Source organism: Somniosus microcephalus, chromosome 11, assembly GCF_052327205.1.
Source record: "Somniosus microcephalus isolate GS21.2 chromosome 11, FLI_Smic_1.0, whole genome shotgun sequence".
In the NCBI taxonomy this organism is placed as follows: Eukaryota; Metazoa; Chordata; class Chondrichthyes; order Squaliformes; family Somniosidae; genus Somniosus; species Somniosus microcephalus.
The window spans coordinates 223921976-223943126 of NC_140997.1; the positions used below are offsets into that span (position 1 = coordinate 223921976).

At 48.8% G+C, this 21151-nt stretch overlaps 1 protein-coding gene across 1 annotated transcript in view; it reads right to left on the reverse strand.

Moving 5' to 3' along the window:
- The window catches only part of sema3g (semaphorin 3G), a 179492-nt gene that overhangs the window by 83822 nt on the left and 74519 nt on the right, over nt 1–21151 (reverse strand). Inside the window, exons 3-4 of the mRNA XM_086002042.1 lie at nt 13592–13654; nt 1576–1695 (exon numbers count right to left, since the gene is read on the reverse strand). Coding sequence (XP_085858168.1) covers nt 1576–1695; nt 13592–13654 — 183 coding nt within the window. The remainder of the gene's footprint in view (nt 1–1575; nt 1696–13591; nt 13655–21151) is intronic.

The window sequence follows — 21151 nt, forward strand, 5'->3', positions numbered from 1 at the left end:
TCTGCTGCATTCCCCTTCTCGTTACGGCACATGGCAGCTTTGCATGAAAACCACCCGTTGGATCTCAACCTTCCAGAAACCAACCCCAGCACCTTCCCGTCGCGTGTCTTGATGGCCGACTGATCACTGCCGCTTGATAAGGAAATAGTTCCTGACATCTGTCCTAAATTTGTCCTTCACAATGAACATGTGTGCTCTTTGCCCTGCTTCCTGGAGTCTTAATCTGGGTTCACTTACTCTTCTAGCCCATCAAATATCTTCTAAACCTCAATGAGTTTCCTCGGAGATGTCGTTTATCATTATAATCTCCTATTAATTTACGCTGTCTCTTTAATCCTCCCTTCCCGAGGCCAAAACTATAGACTCAGTCATCCCTGCGGACAATTCCATCGGCTCCCCTCTCGTGTGGCTGGGGTTCTCTTGACATAATTAAAGACTCTCCTCGGCAGACTCTACCTGATCTCCAATGCTTCCAGGCCTAAGATGAAACCACAGCTCCCACTTCTAAGTACAATCGTAGCAAATTGTGCTCCTGCACTCACTTTAAGAGTGAATGGAAGGCAAAAACAGTCAGATAAAAGGGCAGCAGAGCCCAGCAGCAAACCCTCCTACAGCGTTCTCCCTGGCTTTCCCGATGGTGCCAACCCTTGCTAAGAGGCCGAAGGCTTCCTCGAAGGGGCCCGGGGTTGGCCGGGGGGTAGGCCGGGGGGTGGGAAAGCATTCCTGCTCCTCCTGGCCCACCAGCAGTGCTGAAACAGACACTTACCTTGCGGAGCCGGCAGCTCCTGCCTCCCTTTCACTGCCGGGTTTCCCGACCCCTGGGAAACCCGCGCAGCAACAGTGAATTTTAAAATCGGGCTCCCAATTGCACTGCGGGAGGCCCGATTTAAATATGATAATATTCGGACAGCCCGATATCCGCTGCCGTAAAAGAATGGCGGCGGGTGCGTGCACAGCTTGTTGGGGTCGGCTTCCCCGTGTTTAGTTCTTTGCCCCACTCCGTCTCCCACACCGATCCTCTCCCTCTAGTTGTTGGGGGTTGGGGTTAAATGTCAAGGCCAAGGTCTTTGTTCAACACAGAGCAATGCATTTACCAACTAAGCCACAGATGCCCCCCGGTATGTAACGCAGCCCTATGAGTAAGACAGCGTTATACGTAAGGCCGTCCTATGGGTAATAAAAACAGAAAATGCTGGATGTACTCAGCAGGGCAGGCAGCTTCTGTGGAGAGAGAAACAGAGCTTTCAGGTCGATGACCTTTCATCTGAACTGCTTTTGTATCAGCCCTATATGCAGACCGCCCTATGTGCAGTCCGCCCTATATATAAGGTAGTCCTATAAGTTATCGCTATTTTCAATTCTTCAGATAAGAATGTTGTCACCAGCCAGATGGAAATATTTTCAAAGGCAAAGGAGGCGACTGTGCTCGGGACTTCTCCCTCTCTCACTGCGGTGGAGAAACCTGCCAAGACGGATCTGCGCGGAACTCCCAGCGGCGGAGCAAGAGAAGCCCCCACCCAGAGGAAATTCCCGGCGACAAGAGAGTAAAAAGTTGGAAGCCGAGCAACTGCTTACCTCTCCTCTGTGCCCCACGTACACCAGGGCACAGAGCGGCTGGAAAGCCCCCGTCCCGCAGGCCAGCAGGTGGGTCCGGTTGTACGGGTGCAGCACCCGCACGTAGTTGGCGCATTCACTCTGCAACAGAAAGGAGAGCAGAATGAGGGGCTAAAGTCAGCAGAGGGCCGAAGCCGGTGGTTCAGATTTGTGCTCAGCAAGGATGAGGGATGTCAGTGCTGGGCACAGGTAGACTATCCACCACCCAGCCACCCTGGTACTCAATGCCAACATCAAGCACTCCCACATTAGTGTGACTTATATCGAGTCTACAGCACAGAAACAGGCCATTCGGCCCAACTAGTTAGGTTAAAATTACCCTCAAAATATTTAACTTTTTAAATGTATATTATTTAAAATGATGTAGTTTCGGGGTCGTCATCGTACGTGTCTTCACACTGTTCCCTTTGGGGAACTGTATGAAGTGGCGGAAGGATTTCTGGCCACGATTAACGTTCCCTCCGTGACCGTAACCATCTTCGTACCAGCCATTAGGGTGGGTAGTCCTATGGCGGGAGGGTTTTACGGGCTCTCACAACCCATACGAGGGGGGGGGGGGGGCACCCACACCCATGGACGCAAGTATCCTGCTGGATGTCAACACAGAATTTAGAGCCGGAGCTCCGACTCCACTTGCCGGGACTGTCTGGAGCGGGGTTTGAAATCCTACGCCTTCTGGCCCAGCGGCGGGGATGCTACCACTACACCAAAGGCCCACTCCAGTTTCAAGGTAATATCACAGTAATAACAACAAAAATTTTATTTATATAGCACCTTCAACACAGTAAAACGTCCCAGGGCACTTCACAGGAACGTTATCAAACAAAATTTTGACACCGAGGCACATAAGGAGCTATTAGGTGACCAAAAGCTTAGTCAAAGAAGCAGGTTTTAAGGAACGTCTTAAAGGAGTAGAGAGAGGTAGAGAGGCGGAGAGGTTTAGGGAGGGAATTCCAGGGCTTAGGGCCTCGGCAGCTGAAGGCACGGCCGCCAATGGTGGAGCGATGAAAATCGGGGACGCGCAAGAGGCCAGAATTAGAGGAGTGCAGAGATCTCGGGGGTTGGGGGGGGGGTGGTGGTTGTAGGGCAGGAGGAGATTACAGAGATAGGGAGGGGCGAGGCCATGGAGGGATTTGAACACAAGGATGAGAATTTTAAAATCGAGGCGTTGCTTAACCGGGAGCCAATGTAGGTCAGCGAGCACAGGGGCGATGGATGAACGGGACTTGGTGCGAGCACAGGGGTGATGGGTGAACGGGACTTGGTGCGAGCACAGGGGCAATGGGTGAACGGGACTTGGTGCGAGCACAGGGGCGATGGGTGAACGGGACTTGGTGCGAGCACAGGGGCGATGGGTGAACGGCAGGGCAATTATTTCTGTTGTTGGCTTCAATGTCATAAGTGTGTGAGCTACAAGATTTTTTTTTTTAAATGCCCAGCCCCAGTATTCTACCATTTCCCAGCCTCTACAGGTAGACTTAAGGGTTAATTGTACGCTGGGGTCATTTTCCTTTTGCCTTAAATGGTTCAAAACACCACTGCAGCCTGGAACAGCGAGCAACAGTCGCTGTTTACATGGGTGCTGATGTTGCCCTCGCGCATACCCGCCTTTCAGGCATCAACAGCAAGTACTTCGGCCTGTGGGCACGTCATAATCCGACGCAGCCACGTACTCACTCAATTCCTGTTCCAGCTGGGCTCTGCCACCTGCTTAGGATGGCGTAGCCTCTCATGCCCTGCAAACAATGAAGGGAAGCAATCGACGTTCTCAGAGAAGGTAATACTGCACCGCGGTCGGTCCGCTGGGCCAGCTGTTTCACGGGGTGGGGGGGGGGGGGCCCTTCGATTGAGGCCTCTTTCCCATTTAAGGTCTGAGAAGATGCTGTGAGGTCAGCGGGTCTCCTTCCCATTGCACCAGTTACAAGCAAGGAAATGGCTGTCCTATTGTTCTTGCAGTGTCGCTCGCTGTGTGTTCCTGTGTGGCAACAATTCCCAGCGAGACACACAGACTGCTCCTCAGAGATACGCATTTCCACCACCGTATCAGCATTTCTACAGTAGCCCCTCCCGCGCTGAGGAAAGGGCTTTGCCGAGGTCGGGAAGTGGGCACCGAAATCTTTGATAGAAAAGAAAATAAATTATTGCTGCCAAAGAAAGCACGCAAGAAACAGCGGAGACAGATTCTCTTGTGCAGGTCAAGGGAGCAAGGCCAGAAATAGAATTTCACATCGTTCCCATCGCACGCTCTAGTGTTTGATAGAATAGAAAAAGAATGCCCAGCCCACACTCATTGTAACACTGTCTCTGCTACACGTCCCACCCTCACTATAAGGCTTTCAGATTATCTGTGATACACACCCCTTACTCATTATGAGACTCGCAGAACATTATCAATGATACACACCCCTTTCCCCGCTATCTGGCCTCTCTGCATCAACCTTTCACAAGCTTCAACTTGTTCAATGTATCGCAGCTGTTTCCTCACTGGCACCAAGCCTCACTCTCCCATCGCCCCCTGTCCACTCCGAGCTCCACTGCCTCTTCAGTGCGCCGAGTTCAAAACTCCCGCCCTTGTCTACAAGACCCTGCCCTGCTGATCTCCTCGACCAACCGGACTTCTCCCCAGCCCAGGCTTCCTACACGCCATCACTGGTGGCCATTCAGCCGTGATTACTCCTGCCCTCTGGAATTCTCAACCCAGTCTCTTCTGCCTTGCCACCTCCTCCCGCTTTCAAAAGCTGACTGTGCTTTCAGATCCCTATCCCAGCCATTCCGATCACCTGCCTTTTTCCCAAGCTCAGTGCCCATCTGATTTCTTTCCTATTTTCTGTAAGCTGCTCAACAAAGTCTTCCTCTAAATGGCAGATAAATGCAAGCTCTTGTTTTAAAAGGCTCTATGCTAGACCACCATTACATACCCGTACCCCCATTAGCAGGCTCTGAGCTAGAACCCCATTACATACCCTACCACCATTAGAAGGCTCTGAGCTAGAACCCCATTACATACCCTGCCCCCATTAGCAGGCTCTGAGCTAGAACCCCATTACATACCCTACCCCCATTAGAAGGTGCTGAGCTAGAACCCCATTACATACCCTACCACCATTAGCAGGCTCTCAGCTAGAACCCCATTACATACCCTACTACCATTAGCAGGCTCTCAGCTAGAACCCCATTACATACCCTACCACCATTAGAAGGTGCTGAGCTAGAACCCCATTACATACCCCTACCCCCATTAGAAGGTGCTGAGCTAGAACCCCATTACATACCCTACCACCATTAGCAGGCTCTCAGCTAGAACCCCATTACATACCCTACCACCATTAGAAGGTGCTGAGCTAGAACCCCATTACATACCCCTACCCCCATTAGAAGGTGCTGAGCTAGAACCCCATTACATACCCTACCCCCATTAGCAGGCTCTCAGCTAGAACCCCATTACATTCCCTACCCTCATTAGCAGGTTCTGAGCTAGGCAACCATTACATACCCTACCACCATTAGCAGGCTCTGAGCTAGAACCCCATTACATACCCTACCCCCATTAGCAGGCTCTCAGCTAGAACCCCATTACATTCCCTACCCTCATTAGCAGGTTCTGAGCTAGACAACCATTACATACCCTACCACCATTAGCAGGCTCTGAGCTAGAACCCCATTACATACCCTACCCCCATTAGAAGGTGCTGAGCTAGAACCCCATTACATACCCTACCCCCATTAGAAGGTGCTGAGCTAGAACCCCATTACATACCCTACCCCCATTAGAAGGTGCTGAGCTAGAACCCCATTACATACCCTACCCCCATTAGCAGGCTCTGAGCTAGAACCCCATTACATACCCTACCCCCATTAGAAGGTGCTGAGCTAGAACCCCATTACATACCCTACCCCCATTAGAAGGTGCTGAGCTAGAACCCCATTACATACCCTACCCCCATTAGAAGGTGCTGAGCTAGAACCCCATTACATACCCTACCCCCATTAGAAGGTGCTGAGCTAGAACCCCATTACATACCCTACCACCATTAGCAGGCTCTGAGATAGAACCCCATTACATACCCTACCCCCATTAGCAGGCTCTGAGCTAGGCAACCATTACATTCCCTACCCCCATTAGCAGGCTCTGAGCTAGACAACCATTACATTCCCTACCCCCATTAGCAGGCTCTGAGCTAGACAACCATTACATTCCCTACCCCCATTAGCAGGCTCTGAGCTAGGCAACCATTACATACCCCTACCCTCATTAGATTTATTTTAATATAAAGAAAAACTGCAAAAGCTGGAAATCTGAAGTAAAAACAGAAACCGATGGCCTTCAACCATTTTGAGAGGGGGAGGGGGGTTACAGAAAGGTGTTTTCACTTTGAGCTCGAGAAATGTTCCGAGAGAATGATGTTACGCTTCGGTTATAAATCGAGAAACTGAAATGATTGGAAGAGTAGGGGAACCTCAATCAGGAAGTCGTCCCTGGGATGGGTCAGGTGACCTGCAGAGTCTTTGTCAGTCATGTGCTATCCTGTGCTCATAGTTATCAGGTGGCACCACTCGAATAGCAGAAAGTGAGGAGGTTAATGGAACATTCGTGTGCCATGACCTACAAGTCAGAGGTCACTGGCTGCAGTAACTAATGGTCAGTTAGACCATTAATCCTATCTGCTCCCATCAGGCCTTCACTAGGCCTCATTAGCGCTGCTAATGAGTAGTGATTGGGCGTCAGTTGATATTGGCAGAAATTGGGCTGGCATTTATATTGCTAAACATGTCACCATTAAACTGGATCCATAACTGGATCCACCAGCTGTTTACTCCACAACCCAGAGGATAATTACACTTCGCCTGTCATTTTGACACATCGGTCACCTGCAAACTAATTTTTAATGTGGAAGCAAGTCATCCTCGGTTCCGAGGGACTGCCTAAGAAGAAGAAGATTTCCTCTGGTGGTGGAGTCCAAAACAAGGAGGCATAACCTTAAAATTACAGCTAGGCCATTCAGGGGTGATGTCAGGAAGCATTTCTTCACACAAAGGGTAGTGGGAATCTGGAACTCTCTCCCCCAAAAAGCTGTGAAGCTGGGGGTCAATTGAAAATTTCAAAACTGAGATTGATAGATTTTTGTTAGGCATTAGGGTATTAAAGGGTTACGGAACCAAGGCGGGTAGATGGAGTTAAGACACAGATCAGCCATGATCTCATTGAATGGCGGAACAGGCTCGAGAGGTTGAATGGCCTCCTCCTGCTCCTATTTTCATTCCTATGTCCCTACCCTGCCTTTGATCCATATTCCTTGGTCTTCTTCTTCTTAGGCAGTCCCTCGGAACCGAGGATGACTTGCTTCCACATTAAAAATGAGCTTGCAGGTGACTGATACTTGCTCTCGAGTCAGTACAAAGAAGGTTCACTCGGTTAATCCCGGGGATGAGGGGGTGGACATATGAGGAGAGGTTGAGTAGATTGGGACTCTACTCATTGGAGTTCAGAAGAATGAGAGGCGATCTTATCGAAACATATAAGATTGTGAGGGGGCTTGATCGGGTGGATGCGGGGAGGATGTTCCCAATGATGGGTGAAACTAGAACTAGGGGGCATAATCTTAAAATAAGGGGCTGCTCTTTCAAAACTGAGATGAGGAGAAACTTCTTCACTCAGAGGGTGGTAGGTTTGTGGAATTTGCTGCACCAGAAAGCTGTGGAAGCTACATCATTAAATAAATTTAAAACAGAAATAGATCGTTTCCTAGAAGTAAAGGGAATTAAGGGTTACAGGGAGCGGGCAGGAAATTGGACATGAGTCTAGGTTCGGAATGGTCATGGCCCTGTGGGTAGTGGGGCGGGCCCAGGGGTCATGTAGCCTGGTTCTGCTCCTACTTCTTGTGTTCTAATTCTGTGTTAGATTTCAGGAGATGGTTTTATTCCTGTTCCTGGCTGGGGTGGAGATCGCCTTTACAGAAGGTAAGTACTGTAGAAAATATAGGGACAGGCTGATCTCCTGGAAGAGTTTCGATCGCCTAGATGGATCGGAGAGGAATTTCCCAGACTTTTTCTCCCAAATTGGCCATTGGGTTTTTAATCTGGTTTTTCGCCTCTCCCGGGAGATCACATGGGTTCGGGTGGGATGGAGAGCGATAGAAGATTTGAGGTTAGGATCAGATCAGCCATGATCTTATTGAATGGTGGAGCAGGCTCGAGGGGCCGATTGCCTACTCCTGCTCCTATTTCTTATGCTCTTAATGCGGGACCTACAGTCTCTGTTACAGGTGGGGCAGATGGTGGTTGAAGGGGTGGGTGGGTGGGGTGTTTGGGTTGACGTGTGCTCCTTGCGCTGCCTGCACTTGGCTTCCGCTTGCTCCCGGCGAAGAGACTCGAGGTGTTCGGCTCCTTCCCGGATGCTTCTCCTCCACTTTGTGCGGTCTTGGGCCAGGGATTCCCAGGTGTCGGTGGGGATGTTACACTTTTTCAAGGAGGCTTTGAGGGTGTCCTTGAAGCGTTTCCTCTGCCCACCTGGGGCTCTCTTGCTGTGCTGGAGCTCCGAGTAGAGCGCTTGTTTTGGGAGTCTCGTATCGGGCATGCGGACAATGTGACACGTCCATCGGAGCTGATTGAGCGTGGTCAGAGCTTCGATGCTGGGGATGTTGGCCTGAGCAAGAACATTGACATTGGTGCGCCTATCCTGCCAGGATCTTGCGGAGGCAGCGTTGGTGGTACCTCTCCAGTGCTTTGAGGTGCCTGCTGTACATGGTCCATGTCTCTGAGGCATACAGCAGGGCAGGTATCACTGCTGCCCTGTAGACCATGAGCTTAGTGCCGGGTTTGAGGTCCTGGTCTTCAAACACTCTCTTCCTCAGGCGACCGAAGGCTGCACTGGCACACTGAAGACGGTGTTGGACTTAGTCGTCGATGTCTGCCCTTGTTGACTGTAGGCTCCCGAGGTATGGAAAGTGGTCCATGTTGTCCAAGGCCTTGTCGTGGATTTTGATAATCGGGGGGCAGCACTGTGTGGCGGGGGCAGGTTGGTAGAGGACCTTTGTCTTACGGATGTTTAGTGTAAGGCCCAAGCTCTCGTATGCTTCGGTGAAGGTGTTTACGATGGTTTGGAGTTCGACCTCCGAGTGAGCGCAGACGCAAGCATCGTCTGCATACTGTAATTCGACGACAGAGGATGGGACAACCTTGGATCTGGACTGGAGGCGACGGAGGTTGAACAGTTTCCCATTTTTTCTATAAATTAGCTCCACTCCAGTGGGGAGCTTACTGAGGGTGAGATGGAGCATTGCAGCAAGGAAGATCGAGAAGAGCGTTGGTGCGATGACACAGCCTTGCTTGACCCCGGTTCGTACGTGAATTGGGTCTGTGGTGGAACCGTTGGTCAGGATCACAGCTTGCATGTCGTCATGGCAGAGAAAAAGCGGGGAATTATAGACCGGTAAGCCTGACATCGGTAGTGGGGAAAATGCTAGAGTCCATTATAAAAGATGTAATAGCAGAGCACTTGGAAAGCAGTGACAGGATCGGACAAAGTCAACATGGATTTACAAAAGGTAAAACATGCTTGACTAATCTACTGGAATTTTTTGAGGCTGTAACTGGTAAAATAGATAAGGGAGAACCAGTGGATGTGGTGTATTTGGACTTTCAGAAGGCTTTCCATAAGGTCCCGCATAAGAGGTTAGCGTGCAAAATTAAGGCACATGGGATTGGGGGCAAGGTATTGACTTGGATAGAGAACTGGTTGGCGGACAGAAAGCAAAGAGTTGGAATAAACGGGTCGTTTTCCGAGTGGCAGGCAGTGACTAGTGGGATACCGCAGGGATCGGTCCTAGGACCCCAGCTGTTCACAATATATATTAATGATCTGGACGAGGGAATTGGATGTAATATCTCCAAATTTGCAGATGACACAAAGCTGGGTGGGAGGGTATGCTGTGAGGAGGATGTCATGAAACTCCAGTACGATTTGGACAGGTTGGGTGATTGGGCAGAAACATGGCAAATGCACTATAATGTGGATAAATGTGAGGTTATCCACTTTGGTGGCAAAAACAGGAAGGCAGTTTATTATTTGAATGGCAATAGATTGGGAGAAGGGGAAGTGCAAAGAGACCTGGGTGTTCTTGTGCACCAGTCGCTGAAGGTAAGCATGCAGGTGCAGCAGGCGGTTAAGAAGGCAAATGGTATGTTGGCCTTCGTAGCAAGAGGGTTCGAGTACAAGAACAAGGATGTCTTACTGCAGTTGTACAGGGCCTTGGTGAGACCGCACCTTGAGTATTGTGTGCAGTTTTGGTCACCTTACCTGAGGAAGGACGTTCTTGCCATGGAGGGAGTGCAGCGAAGATTCACCAGGCTGATACCTGGGATGGCAGGAATGACGTACGAGGAGAGATTGTGTCAATTGGGCTTATACTCACTGGAGTTTAGAAGATTGAGAGGGGATCTCATCGAAACCTATAAAATTCTGTCAGGTCTGGACAGACTAGATGCAGAAAGGATGTTTCTGATGGCCGGGGAGTCCAGAACCAGGGGTCATAGTCTAAGGATAAGGGGTAAGCCATTTAGGACTGAAATGAGGAGGAATTTCTTCACCCAGAGAGTGGTGAACCTGTGGAATTCTCTGCCACAGAGGGCAGTGGAGGCCAGTTCATTAAATATATTCAAGAAAGAGTTGGATATATTTCTTAAGGCTAAAGGGATCAAGGGATATGGGGAGAAGGCAGGGACAGGGTACTGAATTTGGATGATCAGCCATGATCTCATTGAATGGCGGAGCAGGCTCGAAGGGCCAAATGGCCTACTCCTGCTCCTATCTTCTATGTTTCTATGTCGTGAAGCAGGCGGAGGATGGTGACAAACTTTTGAGGGCAGCCGAATTTGAGGAGGACACTCCATAATCCCTCACAGTTGACAGTGTCGAAGGCCTTTGTGAGATCAAAGAAGGCCATGTACAGCGGTTGGTGCTGTTCCCTGCATTTCTCTGTTCCTATTTTCATTCCTATGTTCCTACCCTGCCTTTGATCCATATTCCTTGGTACCCTTACTTTAAAAAACTCTTATCAATGTCAGTCTTGAAAATTTCAATTAACCCCCAGCATCCACAACCTTTTGGGTGAAGAGAGTTTCAGATTTCCATTTAGTGCTTCCTGTGAAAAAATGCTTTCTAATTTCGCTCCTAAACGGCCTGGCTCTAATTTTAAGATTCTGTCCCCTTGTTCTGGATTCCCTCACCGGAGGAAATAGTTTCACTGCATCTACCCTGTCGAATCCCTTTATCAATTTAAACACCAAAGCAGGGTATAGAAGTCCCGTGTTTGTTCATTTAAGCAGGAATGAAGTCAGGATGAATACAAAATGACTTTCTCACTAATATTATTGACAGGAGGAATCTTCTGTCTCTGCAGAAACATATCAAAAAGCTCCATTTATACGAGTCAGCATTTTAATTCGGATTCTGGGGGTCCAGCACAGAGTCTCTCATCTCTGTGTCAGAAGGTTGTGGGTTCAAGTCCCACTCCAGAGGCATGAGCACAAAAATTTAGGCCGACACTCCAGTGCAGTGCTGAGGGAGTGCTGCACTGTCGGAGGTGCCGTCTTTCGGATGAGACGTTAAACCGAGGCCCCAGCTGCCCTCTCGGGTGGACGTAAAAGATCCCATGACACTATTTTGAAGAAGAGCAGGGGAGTCCTGGGCCAATATTTATCCCTCAAATCAACATCTAAAACAGATGATCTGGTCATTATCACATTGCTGTTTGTGGGAGCTTGCTGTGTGCAAATTAGCTGCCGTGTTTCCTACATCACAACAGTGACTACAAAAAGTATTTCATTGGCTGTAAAGTTCTTTGGGACGTCCGGTGGTCGTAAAAGGCGCGATATAAATGAAAGTCTTTTTTCTTTTACACATCTGCCGTCGGTCTACGGAAACAGAATTTAATGGCACCATCGCTGGGAGCCAGCTGATGGGCGCCAGGGTCGAACTTAAAAGAAGACCGATATAGAAACTGTCTCTTGAACCATTTATCCTGTCCACTTCCATGTAACTTATTCCACAATTTCCCTTCAGATGAAAACATTCCATCCGATTTGACTTCCCAAGGTCCCAATATTTAATATGCAAAAAAATTGTAAATGTCCAAATTTTGCTGTAGCTTATTGAAAGAGAGCCATTTCAGGAGTCATATCTTCTTCACATAGAGATTACAAGATGGAAACCGATTGTTCGGCTCAACCAGTCCATGCTGGTGTTTATCCTCCACAGGACGAGTGGTCCTAATCCCATGTGCCCGCCCTGTCCCTATGTCCCTTTATCCCCCTTTGCCTTCACCCACCTGTCTAACCTATTCTTAAGCACTAACTCTAGTAGTAAATTCCACAGCCTCATTACCCCGTGTGTAAAACAGAAAGGGGCGAGAAATTCATTATAGCCCAGGAATGAGCAGAATCTTTAGAAAAGTTTGAGAATTAGCGCCAGACGCTAATGCTTTAGACTGCACGCATGCACTCAGCAAGGACAAGCACGACTAGGAGAAGGAGCCGGAGGACTGAAGCAGGTGTGCTCGTGGCAGATCCACCTCAGTCGGGTGGTCAGGGTGATTGAATGCTTCAACAAATGTTACACACCACCATCTGTACCACAAGCTTCACACACTGCTCAAAGCACCACACCCCCAGCGCTCACCCACCAACAATCTCTACCTACCACACTCACACCCACATCTTACGTCTTGCACACAATGACAGCAATTCAACTATGGCAGGCACAAGGAACATTAGTTATTAGAATGAATGTCATATGGGTGATATGCTTATGCATACATTTATTAATGGAGTTTGCAATATTTTGTGGTCTCTCTCATTTCACCTTTGCGCCCAGTATGGCATGACACAGGGATGGTATGGTGGGCATGTGGTGAGCAAAACGGATCTGGGGTTCAAGTCATCCTGGTGTGAAGCTGGAGGTCTGTTTGGAGGAGGTGGCAGAGTTCTGTGACCACCACCTTGGTGATGCGGAGCCATCTAATACACTGCTCCTCGCTTAATTGAAGCTAGGAGAGGTGCTGTCGGAATACCCTCGGAGGGTGAGGCCTCCTGGTGAGAGCCCTGATGTCCCTCCTCATCCCTCTGTGCACATGTTCCCATGTTTCTCGCTGCCTATGCTCCATCCACCATAGATCCTGGAGGGCGAGGTAGCATGTCAGTACAGCCCCCATTAATGTTGCCAAGTGTAGCAGTTTGAATCGTTGAACAATAAATGTAACCGCTTTGCACTTGCCAGAACACTGCTGATAAAAAAGGACCTTGAAATTACTCATACAAAGTGATCCACTAGCTGAAACTGACAAGAAACTACTGCAACTAACCTGTCCTGACAGCTGTGAGTGATTAATGTGGATGCCTTTAAATAATGTCCCTGGAGCCAGCATCCTGCGCCTGCTCTCCCTGTCACTGTCTGGTCGAAGCACAAAGGTAAGTGGCGAAAATCAATTTTGCAGATCGGGCGCCCAGTGAGCGTTGCACACTCACAGACGTCACGATCTGCCTGGCGTTGAATTCTCCGGCAGTACGGGGGGGGGGGGTCCGTATTTGCCGTGCGCCACTAGATTCGCCTCGCCCCGCCACTACTGCATCAGCGCCCCGTTACTGCCCTCTGCAGGCGCTAATGGGAGGTGCTAACCAACTGAATTCCCCCCCCCCCCCCCCCAAGGTTTCTTGTTAGCATTGAGCTCACTGCACTTTGTGGGATCCGAGGAAACCATTAATTAAGAAGCAGAAGAGAGCGAATGGACATAACACGTGGAGGCCAGGATTTACAATGGAAAAGTCAGAGACAATCCTGATAAAATGAATGGGGGAGGGTATGCTGGGTTTTTATCTGAGATACATCACAACTGTTCTTAAACACGGAACAAGCCCGTTGAAGAGGCTGAATGATATTTTTCCCAATAGACTTTATTGTAGACAATAAATCCCTTACACTTACAAATGGGTCTTTTCCCTTGAGGGCACATTCCTCCTCCTGACCGGGCAGGGCCGGCCAGTAAATCTGAAAGAGAACAAGGAAGAGGATCGTTAAACTAGGATTAAATAACAGTAAATCCAACTAGTGATTCATCCACAGAAGTGCAGCAAGTGCCAGGTGTTCCGCAAAATGTGTTAATCACCAATTAACCCTCCCCAACCATGTTGCTGCAAAGTGATATATACAAAGTATATTATTTCCCCTTAACATTTAATCACTCGGAAAAAGAACACTTACATTTATATAACACTTTACCACATCTGAGTGTCTCAAAGCACTTCACACAATGACTTACATTATGAGCTGCAGTGACTGGTATAAGTAAAACCACAGCAACCATTCTGGGCCACTACTGCCCCACAGAGAACGCAGGAGCAGCAGTGGGCCATTCAGTCCCTCGAGCCTGTTCCGCCATTCAATGCGATCATGGCTGATCTGCGACCTAACTCCATATCCCCGCTTGTGCCCCATATCCCTTAATACCTTTGGTTAACAGAAATCTATCGATCTCAGATTTTAAATTAACTTGACCCAGCATCTATTGCCGATTGCGGAAGAGAGTTCCAAACTTCTACCACCCTTTGTGCATAGAAGTGTTTCCTAACTTCACTCCCGAAAGGCCTGGCTCTAACTATTAGTCCTAGAGTCCCCAACCAGCAGAAATAGTTTCTCTCTATCTATCCTATCAGTTTCACTTAATATCTTGAAGACTTTGATCAGATCGCCCCTTAACGGTCTAAATTCCAGGGAATACAAGCCTAGTTTGTGTCATCACTCCTCGTAATTTAACCCTTGGAGTCCGGGTATCACACTGGTAAACCTACGCTGCACTCCCTGCAAGGGGAACATAAACTTCCTGAGGTGTGATGCCCTGAACTGAACACAGCACTCCAGGTGGTGCTGGTTGAGGGAGAAGTGTTCAGCAGGACAAGAGGGAAACTCCTTGCTCTTCCTCAAATAATGTTGACGTAATAAAACTCACTACGCACTTGGTTTGAGTATAAAGCAAGGTTTTAATCAACTTGTTTCAGAACATGGAGGTCTAGTTGTACTTCACTAGCTCCTTGTCTTACAAAATGTCCCTGGTAAGCTGGGGCCCATGCCCGAGTATTTATACTCCTTGGATGGCGCCACCAGCTGGCCGTCCAGCGTTATTTCATAAGTAGTTTCTTGATGAGATTTATAACAAATGTCATGGGATTTTTTTTTTGCCTGAACAGACAGATGGACCCTCAATTTAAGGCCTCATCCCAAGAGTGGCACCTCTTGGCATCGCAGCGCTACCTCAGTACCGTGAGGCACGGCAGCGCGGTTACTGGACAAGTGATCCAGAGGCCTGGACTAATAATCCAGTCGAAGGCGAGTTCAAATCGCACCAGGGCAGTTTGAGAATTTGAATTCAGTTTAAGAAAATCTGTATCAGTAAACGTGACCAGGAAGCTGTCGGATTGGCATAAAGAAAACCCAACTGGTTCACTAGTGTCCTTCAGGGAAGGAAACCTGCCGTCCTTACCTGGTCTGGCCTTCCTGTGACTCAAGTCCTACACCAGCGTGGTTGACTCTTAACTGCTCTCTCAATTCGCTATTCAGGATGGGCAATAAATGTGGGCAGCGCTGCCCACGTCCCAAGAATGAAGCAAAACAACAAGGAACCACATTATAACTCGCTCCCTGATGGATAATTTGGGACGGGTGGACAAAGTCACGACAGTATGAGTCACATGGCAACAAGTGTCTGTAGGATATCACATCCAGGCTCACTCAAAGCACTGACTGCACCTTTAGTGTGACTCAGTTTGGATGGAGTCGGAGGAAACAGCAGCAAATTAGACAGCAGTTTATTGAGATGCAGTGTTGGAAGGCAAATTCATTTCCTCAGGCAAGAGGTAAACTGGCACCATTACATTTTCTTTCAGGCCAGTTTCTGTAGGGTCCACTCTGCATTCACAATTACGGAAAACAGTCACATTATACTGCACTACACTGCACTTACTATACTACACTACACTACACTGTACTGCACTGCATTGCACTGCACTGTACTGCACTGCACTGCATTGCACCGCACTGTACTGCACTACACTGCACTGTACTGCATTGCACTGCACTGTACTGCATTGCACTGCACTGTACTGCATTGCACTGCACTGTACTGCACTACACTGCACTGTACTGCACTACACTACACTACACTGTACTGCACTACACTGTACTGCACTGCACTACACATTGCAGTACAGTACTGTCAGGAGCTCCAGGATTATGACCAATGCTCCCCCTAAGGTGTGCGGGCGCGTATTGATCGGGACGTCCCGCGCAGACCGCTCACAAGCTGTGGCCGCTGGAAGATATCGCGCATGCACACGGCCGCGCAGCGAATTTACAGGGACCGCGCACGGAAAAGAGGGAACGTATGATCATGACCACTCCACTTTCCTCCTCACCCCCACATCCGAGGGCTGTGGAAAGCTGGAGCAGCTGAAACCCAGAACCGCACCTTAGTGCCAGCGAGAAAAGGCCAAGTTTGGAATGATCCCCTCAATTTAACTTGGTTTTCTTTTCCTGCAGCGACTTTCCAGTTGGCCAGTCACTCATTTCCAGGCAGCTCTTCCCAAGTGACCAACCTCGCACTTTTTCCACTCAGCAATCCGGGCGTGAGATTCCCCCAAACTCACTTCACTTCAGAAAAAGAGAGAGGAGAGAAAGAAAGAGGGAGAATTTCTATCCCATCACTTTGGATTTTAAAAGGAGAGACTGAAGACTAGACACCTTCTTTTAAGTAGGCCGCACTGTAAAGTTCTGCAGCTAACCCACTGGTCTGGTCCAGCCTTTCAGCTCTGTATTTCATTGCTTTGAGCTAGGTAATTCTGAACAATACAGAACGACGACCTCGCTGCTAAATGTTTGCCAGAGGGAACTGACAAAGTGGCTGTAAGCCCCGAGCCTTTATTGAGATTGGGCAATCTGAACTTTAAAGACCCCCCCCAGGAACTGCTCCTGAAACTTGCCGCCTTTTCACTGGCGAGTTTCCCCGAGCCCTGGGAAACCTGTGCTGGAGGCGTCAAATGCAAAGGAAAGATTAAATTCATTTGAAAAGCCCCCCCATTTCCGTGTAATTACGATCTTTACACCGATGTCTTCTCTGCCCAGCCGTCTGCAGTAATGATCGGGCCAGCTCTGGCGAGTGGGTTACTCGCATGCAGCCAAATGCACCTCAGTTAAACCCAGAAGTCGGTGCGTTGGAGCCGGGTTGTGATCGCGCTTCATTTTTCTCAACAACTTGCATTTATATAGCGCCTTTAACGTAGTAAAACGTCCCAAGGCGCTTCACAGGAGCATTTTAAGACAAAAAAATTTGACACCGAGCCACATAAGGATAAATTAGGGCAGGTGACCATAAGCTTGGTCAAAGAGGTAGGTTTTAAGGAGCGTCTTAAAAGAGGAAAGAGAGGTGGCGAGGCGGAGAGGTTTGGGCAGGGAATTCCAGAGCTTAGGGCCGAGGCAACAGAAGGCACGGCCACCAATGGTTGAGCGATTATAATCAGGGATGCTCAAGAGGGCAGAATTAGAGGAGCGCAGATATCTCGGGGGGTTGTGGGGCTGAAGTAGGTTACAGAGATAGGAAGGGGCGAGGCCATGGAGGGATTTGAAAACAAGGATGACAATTTTGAAATCGAGGTGCTGCTTAACCGGGAGCCAATGTAGGTTGGCGAGCACAGGGGTGATGGGCGAACGGGACTTGGTGCGAGTTAGGACACGGGCAGCCGAGTTTTGGATGACCTCAAGTTTACGTAGGGTGGAATGTGGGAGGCCAGCCAGGAGTGCGTTGGAATAGTCAAGTCCAGAGGTAACAAAGGCATGGATGAGGGTTTCAGCAGCAGATGAGCTGAGACAAGGGCGGAGACGGGCGATGTTACGGTGGAAAGAGGCGGTCTCCGATTTTAAGTACACACCCGACCCCAAACTGATGGTTCCTGCTTGTTAAAATTACCCCTATTGTTTGTGAATTTTTAGCCTTGATCACTACTGCCTGAAGCATGGGTCGCGGTCATCTTCGCTGTTGACCTCTCTCTTGCCCAATCCCCAGTGCTGACATGAGGTGGTTATTGTACTCATAGTGCTGGATCCCATTAGGGCGTGACTGCTGGAATGGATAAAACACATCTTTCATCGGAGGCCCATGTGACGTCCATGTCTTTGAGAGCTAGTCACTCAAGGCCAAGGCAAACATTAACTCAACTAATTAGTAATAGAAGGAGGATTGGGGCAAAGGGAGTGATTGCCTTAGTTTCTGGTAGATTGAACTTCTCTCAAGTTTCCCTTCATTTTTAAGGTTATTTGTGTTTGAGGTTGTCTCATTTTCCGACATACTTAATTATATTTTACTTAAGTGCTTGCCTTAGGCTACAATGGCCCAAGATGAATAGCAGCCCCTTTCAAACTCTCCTGGGCTACAGTTTTGGTTTCCCTCGCTTCCCACACGCAAGATCAGAGAGAAATATTCTTCATATCAACGACAAAAATCTTTGTCATTAGGCCAACATGTGTGGTGTGTTTGGAAGGGATGAGTGTGGGAGGAATGGGATGGGACGGGACGGGGCAGGGCGAGGGTATGGGAGTTGCGTTACATGCAGATGTACAAGTTAACAAAAAAGAGACCAGGAATGAAAATAAGACAAAGAACAAACCCTCGGAGAATGTTTACATGTCCCTGCTCCTGCACCTCACCACAGTACATGTCCCGGTGGAGCTTTTCATTGTGTGCGATTCAAAATGATAATCTGCTTTGGATTTATGCAACCACAGCCACATTTTGTTCAACGGCTTCTCGCTCTCCATGCGATAGAATCTTAAACTAGTATGTCTTCCAGTCAACAATCAAAAACCAGAAACGTTCAGTCAGAAGGGAGACATACCTTCCATTACTTCTGCCTCCCCTTTCTTGAGGGAGAGGCTCCACGGCCTACATCAAGCGGCTTATGCTGACGTAGTAGAGCGCCTTGGGTTGTTCTACTACATTAAAGGCGCTGTATAAATGCAAGTTGTTGTTGTTGTTAATGGCATTTGGAACTCCTGAGAGGTCACGAGTGGACATTTTGACACAATGGAACAGAAGCCCACTGCTTGTTCCATCCATCTGCTTCTGAAGGTTTGGGCTTGCAGATACGAACCTGGATTCTGCACGGTCATGGGCCTTTTCCCTCTCTCATCTCTTCGCACCCATCCACCTACCTGCACACGCGTGCTGCACAACGTTAATCAAACTGGATCGGCGGAAACTGGGGGGAGTCCAAAACTAGGGACCATATATATAAGATAGTCACAAATAAATCCAGAAAGGAATGCAGGAGAAACTTCTTTACCCAGAGAGTGGTGAAAATGTGGAACTCGCTACCACAGGGAGTAGTTGAGGTGAATAGTATAGATGCATTTAAGGGGAAGCTCGATACGTACACAAGGGAAAAAGTTTTGGTCGCCTTACCTGAGGAAGGACGTTCTTGCCATGGAAGGAGTGCAGCGAAGATTCACCAGGCTGATACCTGGGATGGCAGGAATGACGTATGAGGAGAGATTGTGTCGATTGGGCTTATACTCACTGGAGTTTAGAAGATTGAGAGGGGATCTCATCGAAACCTATAAAAATTCTGTCAGGCCTGGACAGACTAGATGCAGGAAGGATGTTTATGATGGCCGGGGAGTCCAGAATCAGAGGTCATAGTCTAAGGATAAGGGGTAAGCCATTTAGGACTGAAATGAGGAGGAATTTCTTCACCCAGAGAGTGGTGAACCTGTGGAATTCTCTGCCACAGAGGGCGGTGGAGGCCAGTTCATTAAATATATTCAAGAAACAGTTGGATATATTTCTTAAGGCTAAAGGGATCAAGGGATATGGGGAGAAGGCAGGGACAGGGTACTGAGTTTGGATGATCAGCCATGATCTCATTGAATGGCGGAGCAGGCTCGAAGGGCCGAATGGCCTACTCCTGCTCCTATCTTCTATGTTTCTATGTTTCTATGAATAGAAGGTTATGCTGATGGGGTTAAGAATTAGGAGCAGGAGTAGGCCTTAAGGCTCCTCGAGCCTGCTCCGCCATTCAATAAGATCATGGCTGATCTTCTACATCAACTCCACCTTCCCGCCCGATCTCCATATCCCTTGATTGCCATAGTGCCCAAGAATCTATCGACCTCAGCCTTGAATATACTCAATGACTGAGCCTCCACAGCCCTCGGGGTAGAGGATTCCAAAGATTCACCACCCTCTGAGTGAAGAAATTTCTCCTCATCTCAGTCCTAAATGGCCGACCCCCTTATCGTGAGACGACAACCCCAAGTTCTAGACTCTTCAGCCAGGGGAAACAACCTCTCAGCAACTACTCTGTTAAGTCCGCTAAGAATTTTATACATTTCAGTAAGATCACCTCTCATTCTTCTAAACTCTAGAGAATATAGGCCTAGTCTACTCAATCTCTCCTCATAGGACAATCCCTCTCATCCCAGGATGTGATGAAGAAGGGTGGGAGGAGGCTCGTGTGGATCATAAACACCGGCATGGACCAGCTGGGCCGAATGGCCTGTTTCTGTGCTGTACATTCCATTGTAATTCTATGTAAGTGGGCCTGGTTCCAGAAGGTCGACAGTCCTTTCATCTCCCCTCCCCCGCCCACCTCCCCCCCACCCCCCCACCCAACCCCCCCACTTTGGCTTGTGAGTCGCTCGTTCTAAAGTGATTCCTGTGTACAGTCATTCTTTGGCAGTTACACAGCTCTGAGTTATGTGCATTCACATCCTAAAGGAAACAATTTGTTACTGTGTACAATGGATGTGATAACAATCCCCAGTGAGGATAGCACTTGGCTCAGTTGCCAGGGCCCTGTGGCCAGGATCAGCACCTGCTTGTCATTGTCTCGTTAAAAAACGTTGCAAATTTCTCTGTTGAAAGAGCTCTACTTACATGCTTCAGAAACAACTCACACAGCCCACTTCAGGTTCTGTCGGTTTGGCTGCCAGCCTCATAACAATTATGAGGGTTTTTGACTGAGTAGACAGGGAGAGACGGTTTCCGCTGGCCGGTGGGGGGGGTGGGGCGGGGCGCGGAGGTAACCACAGGACACAGATTTGAGGCAATTGGCAAAAGAACCAATGATGGAGCACTGAAAATCGGGGATGCGCAAGAGGCCAGAATTGGAGGAGCGCGGAGGGTTGTAGGGCTTTATTTGGAGATGAGATTTTTTATTTTTTTTTACGCAGCGTGTTATGATCTGGAAAGCGCTGCCTGAAAGGTTGCTTCTGGCCTCTTGCGCATCCCCAATTTTCATCGCTCCACTGTTGGCGGCCGTGCCTTCAGCTGCCTGGGCCCTCAGCTCTGGAATTCCCTCCCTAAACTTCCCTCTCCTCCTTTAAGATGCTGCTTAAAACCTACCTCTTTCCCTGTCCTAATACCTCCTTATGTGGCTCGGTGTTAAATTTTGTTTGATAATCGCTCCCGTGAAGCGCCTTGGGACCTTTGACTATGGTAAA